This window comes from Martes martes (genome assembly GCF_963455335.1).
Source record: "Martes martes genome assembly, chromosome: 4".
Lineage (NCBI taxonomy): Eukaryota > Metazoa > Chordata > Mammalia > Carnivora > Mustelidae > Martes > Martes martes.
In genome coordinates, this window is record NC_137891.1 from 150,018,526 (window position 1) to 150,030,891 (window position 12,366).

Genomic DNA, 12,366 nt, shown 5'->3' on the forward strand with positions numbered 1-12,366 from the left:
TTATTTGAATTTAAGCAGCAATGATACAAAATGAGTGTGCCAGTACTAGCATAGATGTCTATAACCTCTTTTCTTTCTGGCACTTCTTTGTTTCTCATGTCCTCCAAAACCTCTTACTTTCAATTTAGTGTACTCTTAATTAATATTTTTCTTTATCAACTTTAGACATTCATTAAGAATATTCTTAACTACTTGCTTTTGCTTTTTTCAGTTCTTGGGTTCACAGTGTACCCATACATTACCTGATTGATGAGTAAAGATGTAGATTTTTAAACTGTACCAAAGAAGGAAAGAATCTAAGCTATTAGGTCAGAAGAGTAAATTTCCCTATAGTTAGTGTTAAATGTTGACTAGGAAATACTTAGAATTTCCATGTCCAGCAATCTTTATTCTAGATCTTCTGCAGAAACTTTTTTTTTTAAGATTTTATTTGTTTATTTGACAGAGACAAGTAGGCAGAGAGGCAGGCAGAGAGAGGAGGAAGCAGACTCCACGCTGAGCAGAGAGCCCAATTCGGGGCTTGATCCCAGGACCCTGGAATCATGACCTGAGTCAAAGGCAGAGGCTTTAACCCACTGAGCCACCCAGGCGCCCCTCTTCTGCAGAAACTTTAAAGATTTATTAATGTCTGTGTTTAATAGTAAAATAAAATATAACTGTATAATGAAGGAATTTTAAAACATTTTTCGTGTGTCTCTTCTATGAAACTAGAAGCTTCATGATGTCATGAAAACATTTTTGTTCCATTTGCTACTGTGCTTAATATAGTTCCTTGCACATGGTAGTTGGTTATTAATTAGAAGAAGTTTCCTTAGTAGTTAAGTGTATAGGCTTTGGAGTCACTTAGTCTACCTTTGCCAGTTACTGCTTAGGTAACATTAGATAAGTTATTTAACCTCTTTAAACCTCAGTTTCTTCATCATTAAAATCGAGTTGATAAAAATAACACCTAGCTCATTGTTTGAGGATTAGGTATGATAAATACAAGTAAAAGTTCTTCGTATAGTGTCTGGTGTGTATTAAGTGGTAAAGATCAACTACTTGTAGAATTGAATTATTTTACCACTAGATCACTTTTTATTATTTCATTTTAAGGTTATAGAAGCAGTTTTCAGTGTTCGAGATTTTTTTAAGATTTTATTTATTTGACAGAGATAGCAAGAGAGGGGAACACAAGCAGGGAGAGTGGGAGAGGGAGAAGCAGGCATCCTGTGGAGCAGAGAGCCTGATGTGGGGCTTGAACCCAGGACCCTGGGATCATGACTTGAGCTGAAGGCAGACACTTAACGATGGAGTCACCCAGGTGCCCCAGTGTTAGAGATTTAATTCAGGGTCAATAGAGATGTCATCACAAGCCTTCTGACTTCCCATTCATGTTAAAACAAACTTTTCTTACAAAAAAGAATCCAGACAAGTCCTTGTCTGCTAATATTTTACAGTTGAAAAACTTTTATGATGAGTTTTTCTTGACTCCCTTAGTGACCTCATCAATATTCATAGCTTTAAGTGTTCTGTATTTATGTTTTCAACTCCTCAGTTCTGACCCTTGCCACTTTCACCACTCTTCTTGAACCAAGCCAGCATCATCTCTTGTCTAGATCATTGCAGTATGCTTGTAATGGCAATAGGCTCTTCCTGCTTCTGTTCTTAAAGGAATTAGGAAGGCAAGGATCCTTTTAAAATATAGATTAAAACTTAATTCTCTGCTCAAAAACCTTCAGTGTCTTCCCCTCACACTTGGAATAAAAACCAGAGTCCTTTTAAGGGGCCCTGTGATCTGGCCCTCCTTACCACTCAGTGCCAGTCATATATTAGGCATTTTGCAGGGTCTCAGACATATTAGCATATTCCTGCCTGAAGGGCTTAGCTTAACATTTGCTTCTACTTGGAATATCTCTTCCCAAATACCCACATAGTTTAATCCTTCACTTCCTTTCAATTATTTTATCAGTAAGGTCTTTTTTTGGGGGGGGGGTAAAGATTTTATTTTTATTTATTTGACAGAGATCACAGGTAGGCAGAGAGAGAGGAGGAAGCAGGCTCCCCGCTGAGCAGAGAGCCCAATGTGGGGCTCTGTCCCAGGATTCTTGGGATCACGACCTGAGTCGAAGGCAGCCGCTTAACCAACTGAGCCACCCAGGCGTCCCAGTGATGATCCTTTTTAAAAAAGTAGTTAACACCCCTGCACCATATTCCTACTTATCTGTGGATTTCTTTATTACATGTCTCTGTATATTAGAAGTAAATTGTAAGGACAGTTTTGTTTTGTTTTGTTTATGCTATATATCCCTCCTTCCTGGACAAATGTTTGACATTTGTTATGAGCTCAGAAAATATTTAGGGAATTAAGTATTAGTTGTGGTTAGAAACTAAGAGGTAGGAGTCTCTGCAAGGGCTTAATTAATTCCCCAATAAAGACAGATTTGAAAGAGTTTTTTTATGGTTTTTTGTTTGTAAGTTTTTATTTAAATTCCAGTTAGTTAATATACAGTATAATATTAGTTTCAGGTATACAGTAGAGCGATCAAACACTTCTGTACATCACCAGGTGCTTATCACAACAAGTGTACTCCTTGATCCCCATCACTATTTAACCCATCCCCTCACTCACCTATCTCCTGGTAACCATCAGTTTGTTCTCTTGATAAATTTGGTTTCTTGGTTTGCCTCTCTTTCTCTTTTTTTAACCTTTGCTCATTTGTTTTGTTCAAGTTCCACATGTCAGTGGAATCATACTATATTTGTCTTTCTCTGACTGACCTATTTCACTTAGCGTAATGCTCTCTAGTTCCATCCGTGTCATTGTGAAGGGATAAAGAATTTTTATACTACAAATTGAAATGACTGGATTGAGCTGAATTTTCCTTTTTGCTTATTGTTTTGGACAAAATTATTTAAATTTTGAGATTTAGTTGCTTTGCCAGTAAAATGGGGAATCATAAAGTTGAAGGTTCTATATACTTTATAAATGATGGCTGTATTTATTTTTAGTCTGTGGTAGGACTCTTGCTAAATTTGGGGCAGGTTTCCATTTGAAGAAAATCAATATTATGAAGTTAGAGAATCTGTCAGGAGTTACAAGCTATTGAAGATCAATCTGAAATAAAAATTTAAGCATTGTAATTTCAGAAATTGCAGTATAAGGCACTAGAAATAATGTTTTAAAATTCAGTGTGTATTTATTATGCTTTTGTAATTTTTCATTCTATAATCATAAGGGTTGAGTTGGCTTCGAAATCAGATATACATGAATTTAAATTCATCATCTCCTACTTAATATTATATCCTTGTGAAATTTATAGGCTGTATGAGTTTTTGTAGAGAATGAAGATAATAGCAATCTAATTGGATTATTAGAGGTATTAAAAAGACAAATTGTGTATGAAGCACCTAACTTAGCACCTGGCACATAATAGGCACTTTGGAATTAGTTAAGTTTTTTTTCTTATTATTTCACGAAGAGGTTATTATAACGTATGACTAAAGTACTATGATAATTTTTGTGTGTCATCAGAATTGTTCCCTTTAGAATAGTGGCCTCAAGAGATTATTCATTTATTCCCATGAGATTGTGATTGAGTGGAATGTTTTCAGAACTAAGCTTTTGGAATATTCTTCCATATTCTCAACTCATATTCTTTTAAAATCTCCTACTTGAGGGTGGATTTTATTTTTTATCAAAAAGTCAAGGTTTGAAACCAATTTTTGGGAAAGCATTGGGAAGAAGACTACTAAGACTGCCTTTCTTATCCTACATTGGATTCTAAGGACTATATTAGATAAGTATCAAACATTTAACATTATCACAGTGTTGTTTGAAATGAGTATATGATCTCCTATGATGACTATTTTGAAAAGGACAACTATTTCTTGGGGATATAAGTACTGATTTGTTTATTAAAAATTTATTCCTTTAATGCTTGTTTTTGTTTCTTATATTTATGTAATTATATCATTCCCATAGATAGTCAAATACTTCCCTGCTTTCTGAAAAAATGCATTTTTTAACTTTTCAGCGCTCACCAGAATATACCAATTGCCGATATCTATGCAAACTTTGCTTAATTCACATTGAAAACATCCAGGGAGCTCATAAACATATAAAGGAGAAACGACATAAGAAAAATATTTTGGTGAGTTCTTTTTTCAAAATATTTTATTTATTTTTCAAATGGCAAAACTCTGTCAAATACTTATTTATTAAACTAAAAATGGGGTATTTGTCCTGTTTTACATTAGTAACTCAAGTGATAGCATTAAAAGCTGTGATTGCCCTTCTTTTATCTTAGGTGGTCAGGACGGGAACCTTTTCAGAGCCAGTCTGTTCGTACTGAAGTATGTTGATTCTCAAAGTTAAAACTGTCAGATATAGTTGGTAGAGCATATGATTCTTGATCTCATGTTGTGGGTGTAGACATTACTTAAAAATAAAATCTTAATTAAAAAAAGAAACTGTCAAATACAGTCAGTCCAGCTGATGCTTACTGAATTTTTGTGTACTAGGTCTAGGCAGTGGTGAATAAGATAGTTGTGGATCCTACCCTCAGATTTTCTAAAATATTGGTGAAGGCATACACTGAAAAAGAATCTAAGTATATTGAGTTCTATTAAAGGAAGAAATGTGGTGCTAAGAAAGTATACAAGGATATTTTACCTACTCTGCAACAAGGACATTTCTGAGAAAGATATTTGAGTTGAACTTTGAAGTAGTAGTTTGAAATTAAGGCAAAAAGGGAGTGCCTGGTTGGTTAAGTGTCTGACACTTGGTTTCAGCTCAGGTCATGATCTCATGGATCGTGGGATTGATTGAGAGTCAGTTCTGAGCTCAGCAGGGAGTCTGTTTGAAATTTTCTCCCTCTGCCGCTCAGTCTACTTTTGTGAGTGTGCTCTCTCAAAATGAATAGGTAAATCTTAAAAAGAAAAAAGGAAAAAAGGTAAGTGATGACATGGCATATGAGGAACAGAAAGAGTCTAGTATGACTTGGGCAAAGAGAGATAGGAGGAAAATGATGTGAGATGAAGCTAGAGAAGTCCAGACCATGCAGGGCCTTATAATCTTTAGACTGTCGGAATTCATAATTTTTCAGTTATTTTTATTAGAACATTTCATAGACATAGGTATGAGTAATGTTTTAAAAAAATTATTAGTATTTTAGCCATTTAAGCTTTTCTTTTCAAAGTGGTAATGTATATTTTTTATGAGGCTGATACATATCTTTTTAAAGATATATTTATTATTTTAGAGAGAGAGAGAGCACAAGTGGGAGGGGCAGAGGGAGAGAGAATCCCAAGCAGGCTTTGTGCTGAGTGCAGAGCTCTATCCCACGACTCTGAGATTACAACCTGAGCCAAAACCAAGAGTCTGATGCTCAACCGACTGTGCCACGCAGGCATCCCTCAAAGTGGTAATAGTAATATTATATAATCTCCTACTTATGTCTGAGTGTCTGCTTGTGTATTTTCTCTGAGAAAAATTCTTTGACCTGACCTTCCCAACAAGTCTGGATTAGGTATTCCTTCTCTGTGCTTGCAGAGCTGCTTGATCAGAAAACTGGATATATTGTATTGTGCATGTCTGCTTTGTCTCCTCTTCTAGACTTGAATATCCAATATTCTAGAGGGCTATTCCAGAGGGCAGGTTTCAGTTCTTACTTATTTTTGTTTCTATATTGCTTAGGACAGTGTCTGACACAGTAGGTGCTCAATATGTCTTTCTTGAAAAAATGAATGCACTGAAGAAAATCAGGAACTCAGAAGGAAAAAAAAATTAATTTTTTAAAACAGATTTTTATTTATTTATTTGACAGAGAGAAACACAGCAAGAGGGGGAGCATAAGTAGGGGGAGTGAGAGAGGGAGAAGTAGGCTTCCTGCTGAGCAGGGAGCCTGATGCAGGGTTTGATCCCAGGATCCTGGGATCATGACCTGAGCCAAAGGCAGATGCTTAATGACTGAGCCACCCAGGTGCCCCAGAAATTAAGATCTTACTAGCATATTATTATTATTATTATTATTATTTTAAAGGTTTTATTTATTTATTTGAGAGAGAGAGTGTGAGAGAATGAGAGAGAAAGGGCGTGAGTGGGGAGAGGGTCAGAGGAAGAAGCAGAACTCCCTGCTGACCAGGGAGCCCAATAGGGGACTCCATCCTGGGACTCTAGGATCATGACCTGAGCTGAAGGCAGTTGCTTAACCAACTGGCCCACCCAGGTGCCCTATCAGCATATTATTTTGATTTAATTAGAGCTTCAGAAGATTTAATAGGACAAAGACAAAATTGGTAGTTTATGAGATAACAACTGAAAATCTCAAGAAATGTTGAGTGATGCTAATCATTAATTCCAGGAAGCTCAGGGAATTCCACACAAGAAACTTAAAAAGAAAGCCAGTAGACATTATATACATTATAAGGAAATTTGAGGACATTACAAAAAAACTAAAAAAAAAACAAAACAAACAAAAAAAACCCACCCTTAAAAGCAGTTGTAGTAGATTTTTGCTTAGTTGAATTTGTAATAATAATGACGAGATTTACCTTTACTCCTGAATAAACCAAAGGAAAAAAGGGTTAAAAATAGCTAACAGTGGTTTTCAGGCAGTGAATGGAAAACAAATGAGATTAACCCAACAGTTACTCTAGTTTGAGAGAGTTTCCATACTGCATTATAGGAAGGGGAACCCAGTACATTCCCAGAGTTGAGGAGATGAACTTGAGTCCAGGGAATCCAGGGTGGCTAGAGTTTGCAGGACAGGATAATAAAAAAGAGAAAGCTATACAGAAAGAAATCTATAGATAAAAAGACAGTACCTTCAGAGTATTCAGCACAGTACTGATTGGTACATGCATTTGAGAAAGCTGCCTGAAGCCAGGGAAAGAATCATCTGAAGAAATTAGAATAGTGCTTGATGCTTACATAGGGCTGAGAATAGTACCTTCCCACTATTCAGACTGAAAAACTCGTACTTCATGGGCATTGGGTAGAGTGCCCAGAAGGATCTTGTTTCAGGAGTGGGGAATATATAGAAACTAAGTTCAGTCTGATCCCAATAAAGACTTTTTTTATTTTTATTTTTTAAAAACTAATTTTTTTAAAAAAGATTTTATTTATTTATTTGACAGAGACCACAAGCAGGCAGAGAGGCAGGCAGAGAGAGAGGAAGGGAAGCAGGCTCCCCGCTGAGCAGAGAGCCCGATGTGGGACTCGATCCCAGGACCCTGGGATCATAACCTGAGCCGAAGGCAGAGGCTTTAACTCACTGAGCCACCCAGGTGCCCCAAGACTTTTTTAAAAAAGATGTTATTTATTTGAGAGAGAGCATGAGTGGGGAGGAGGAGAAGGGCAGGGGGAGAGGGGCAGAGGGAAAGGGAGAAGCAGACTCCCTCCTGAGCAAGGAATCTGACATAAAGCCCGATCCCAGGACCCTGAGATCATGACCTGAGCCAAAAGCAGATGTTTAACTGACTGGAGCCACCCAGGCTCCCCCCAACTAAAGAATTTTAAAGGCAAGACCCAAAAGGACTATTTCCGGGGTTTAATGTTGTTATAGAACAAAGCTTGAGGGTATATACAGAAATAGAAAATATCTGTCACCACAAAAAAGTTCACATTGTCTGGCATTCATAGATAGTAAAGCCAAAGCAGGAAAATACATACTGCAATAAGGAGAAAAATCAGCCAATCAAAACTACCTTGAATTGACAGAAAAGAATTAGCAGAGGAGGACATCAAGGCAGATAACTATATTCCTGATATTCTAAAAATTAGAGACATGAAAGATACAAAAAAGATTAAAGCTGAACTTACAAGAATGAAAACTACAGTGTCTAAGATGAAAAATACACTGAATGGGACTAATGGTAGATCAGACCTTACAAAAGAAAAGGTTAGTGAACTTGAACATATAACAATGGAAACCATCCAAAATGAAATGGAAAGAAAAAAAGAACTTGAAAAAAAAGAAAGAAAAGGTCACGTTTGAACTCTGGGATAATTTTGATAATATGTGTACCAGTTCTGCACATATTCCAGGGCAATGAAGAGTAAGAATGCTTCCTAATTTCAGTCCATGAGTCCCACATTACTCTCATACCAAAACCAGAAAAAGATTAGACAATAAAAGAAAACTTCAGACTATATTTCTCATGAATTTTAATGCAGAAATTCTATACATTACTTTAACAAATTGAATCTAACAATAAAATTAAGGAAGAAATATATTATGGTCAAGTGGGGCTTATTCCAGGAGTACAGTATTGGTTTAGAAAACCAATCAATGTAATTTATCATATTAAACAAAAAATCATTTCAGTAGATGCTGAAAATGCTTTTTTTTGAAGTAGGCTCCACTCTGAGTGTGGAGTCCAGGGTGGGGCTTGAACTCACAACCCTGAATCAAGACTCAAGCTAAGATCAAGAGTTCAACCATATTCTAGCATGTATCAGAATTTCCTTCCTTTTAGTGCTGAATAACAGTTCATCTTATGTATGTACCATGTTTTGTATATTCATTCATCCATCCATCCATCCATTCATGTTTAGTTTGTTTCTACTTTTTGGGTATTGTGAATGATGTTGGTATCAACATTGGTAGTTTTTTCTCCATTTTCTGCTTTCATTTCTTTTGTGTATAGACCCAGAAGTGGAATTGCTGGACCAAATGGTAAATATGTTAAATTTTTTGAGGAATTGCCCTGCTGTTTTCTACAATGGCTACATTGTTTTACATTCCCACTAGCAATGCACAAGGGTTCGGTTTCTCCACGTTTATAAAACTCTCGTTATTTTTCTCTTTTGTTTGTTTTGATAATAGTCATCTTCATTGAATTGGTATCTCCTTGTTCTTTTGATTTGCATTTTCCCAGTGATTAGTGAGGTTGAATAACTTTTCATGTACTTAATGCCCATTTGTATATCTTCTTTGGAGAAATGTTTATTCAAGTCCTTTAACCACTTTTGAACTGGGTTGTCTTGTTCAGTTTTAGAGGAGTTCTTTATATGTTCTGGATATTAATCCCTTATCATATATGTGATTTACAAATATATTCTCCTATTGTGTGGGTTGCCTTTTTACTCCTATTATAATAGTGTTGTTTAATGCACAGAAGTTTAATTTTTTATAAGATTTTATTTATTTATTATTAGAGAGCCCAAACAAGCATGAGTAGGGGCAGGGACAGAGGGAAAGAGAGAGTCTCAAGCATACTCTGAACTGAGCTCGGAGCATGATGTGGGACTTGATCCCATGACCCTGAGATCATGATCTGAGCCAAAATCAAGAGTTGGACGCTTAATCCACTGAGCCACCCAAGTGCCCCCCAGAGGTTTAATATTCATAAATTCCAATTTGTCTGATTTTTCTTTTGTTGTCTGTGGGTTTTTTTGTTTCATAGCTAAGAAATCATTGCCAAATCTAGTGTCATGAAGCTTTTTTCTTCTAAGAGTTTATAATTTTTCTCTTACATTTAGGTCTTTGATCCATTTTGAGTTAATTTTTGTATATGGGTGTAAGATAAGGGTCCGTTTTGCATGTGGGTATCCAGTTTTCCTAGCACCATTTGTTGAAAAGACAGTCCATTTGCCATTGAATCGTTTTGACACCCTTATTAAAAATCATTTGACCATATATATGAGTTGGTTATGTGTTTTATTCTTTTGGCCTATACATCTATCTTTATGCCAGTACCATAATGGCAAGTACTATTGCTCTGCATAAGAAGTTTCAAAATCAGGAAGTGTGAATTTCTAACTCTGTTCTATTTCAGGATTGTTTTGGTTATTTTGGGTCCCTTGAGATTCCATGTTAATTTTAGCATCAATTTTCCTATTTCTGCAAATAGGGATTAAAGGGATTTTGATGGGATTGCATTGAATCTGTAAATTGCTTTGAGTAGTATTGATATCTTACTATTAAGCTTGCCAATCCATGAACATGGGATATCTTTCTGTTTTTTCATGCCTTCTTTCATTTCTTTAAGCAGTGTTTTGTTGTTTTCAGTGTACAAGTCATTCATCTCTTTAAGGTAATTTCTAAGTATTTTATTCTTTTGGGGACTGTTTTAAATGAAATTGTTTTCTTAATTTCCTTTTCAGATTGATTGTTGTTAGTGTCTAGAAATGCAACTGTTTTTTTGTGTTGATGTGTGTCCTGTTACTTTACTGAATTTAGTTCATTAGTTCTAACTAATTTTTTTGTGTGTGTCTGGCATCTTAAGGGTTTTTTACGTATTAGATTATTATCTGTGAATAGAGTTAATTTTATTTCTTCCTGTCCAAGTTCATTGCCTTTCATTTCTTTCTGGCTAACACTTCTCGAACATATTGAATAGAAGTGGTGGAAATGGGCATTCTTGACTCATTACTGACTTTAGAGAAAAATCTTTCACAGCCTTTAACCACTGACTGTAATGTAAGCTGTGGGTTTTTCAAATATGTCTTTATTATGTTGAGGTAGTTTCTTTTTATTCCTAGTTTGGTATTTTGTTTTGTTTTTGACCACAAAAGGATGTTAAATTTTGTTGAATGCTTTTTATGCATTGATCAAGATGCATAAAAAATTTTTTTCCTCTCATTTGTTAAGGTGATGATTACATTGATTATTGTATGTTGAACCATTCTTGCATTCCAAGAATAAATTGTACTTGTCATGATGTGTAATCTATTTAATATTTTGCCAAATTTGGTTTGCTGGTATTCTGTTGAGGATTTATTGAAAGTTTTAAAGTAGAAGACTAACTGGTGGAAGTAAGGGGAATAGAATGAAGGGAAATAGAATGAAGGGAAATAGAATGAAGGGGAATAGAAATAGGAGACTCATTAGGAGACTCTTCCTTCTTGGGCACTATTTCCTAGCCTAAACTGATTGTTTCCAGAACTTACCTCATCTCTGCAGAACCATTTATTTACTCAGGTGCTTAGGACAAACACTTTTGATTTATCTCTCTGATTTATACCCCCCATTCACATCATTAACAAATTGTATAGAATTTACCTTCAAAACATTTTGTATTCCCAATTTAGTCATTTGTCACACACACTCTTCTTTCTGTTTGGGCTTTTTTTTTTTTGTAATCTCTGTGCCCAGTGTGGGGCTCAGACTTATGACTTTGAACTCAAGAGTTACATGCTCTACCGACTGAGCTGGCTAGGCCCTCCTACTCTTTCTGTTTTAGTCTATGCTACCACTGTCTCTCACCTGGACTATTTCCAACTTTAGCCCTCCTTCCTGCCCCCATACTATAGTCTGTTATTCTTTATTTATCAGCAAGGATTGCTCTTTTAAAATATGTCCTATCATGTTACTTTCTGGTCATAGCCCCTCTTTGGCTTCCCAATTTAGAATAAAATGTAAGTCCTTACCAAGTTACTTAGGGTCATATGATATTTAGCTTCCAGTTAACTTTTCAACCTTACTACCTTCCAGTCACCCTTTTGTTAACCCTTTAGCCACACTGATCTCTTCAAATAACATTAGGTACTTTCTTGCCTTAAGTTTCTGCATTTACTGTTCTCTGTATCTGGAATGCTGTTCCCACCGAAATTTAAATGTCTCTCTCTTTCATTTTTAGGTTTCTGCTACCTGTTTAGAGGGACCTTCTTTGTCCACTCTGTGCTAAAATAATAACCCTTGCCCATCAGTGTGTAGACATACCTTGTTTGATTTTCTTCATAGCTTTTCCTGACATGATAGTATACATTTATTTATCTGTTAACTAGTATTAAGTTACATAGGCAGAGACTTCATTGAGCATACTTATGACAGGATATATGAGGATGATCATTGATAGAAGGATATCAGTGAGACTGTTAGATGGAACAGTATCCTAAAGGAAATAGGATAGGCTTATTAATAACATAGGTAGAGGAGTATGTTCATCGACTCTCTTTTATCTTTTTATTTCCATGACAATTTAGCAATATAATTCAGAGAATTTTTTGGTATTAAGTGTGTAGCTATTAATACCTTGGATGAATCCTAAAAAAATAGACCTGACAACTTCAGACACTCATCCAAGATTTAGATTATAATTAAGATTGCAGAAATAGTCACAGAAATTTATAAAAATGAGGTTGTCTTACCCCCTACGTTTGATATAGTTTACCTTTATCTTAGGTAAACTTTATGTTGAGACTAAATATGGTAACACTAAATAAAATTAGAAATAGAGTGAAGTCTTTGTTTAACTATATTATGGGGAGTAGAGAGAATAAGCTACTTTTGATTTTTAGAATTGTTGGGAGCTGCATGCCTCAAAAAATAAGAGAATGTCTCTTGACTGAAATGTGGGGTATAGAAAATGCCATTATTATAACATTAAAGAAATGGTATGATCCAGTTATGGTAAAAAAAATAAAGGAAGGGGTGCCTG

At 35.5% G+C, this 12,366-nt stretch overlaps 1 protein-coding gene across 2 annotated transcripts in view; it reads left to right on the forward strand.

Moving 5' to 3' along the window:
* Nucleotides 1-12,366, forward strand: part of TUT4 (terminal uridylyl transferase 4) — a 197,963-nt gene that overhangs the window by 113,885 nt on the left and 71,712 nt on the right. For both annotated transcript variants that reach the window (XM_080800998.1, XM_080800999.1), the window contains one exon: nucleotides 4,017-4,133. In XM_080800998.1, the coding sequence (XP_080657124.1) occupies nucleotides 4,017-4,133 (117 nt within the window). The remainder of the gene's footprint in view (nucleotides 1-4,016; nucleotides 4,134-12,366) is intronic.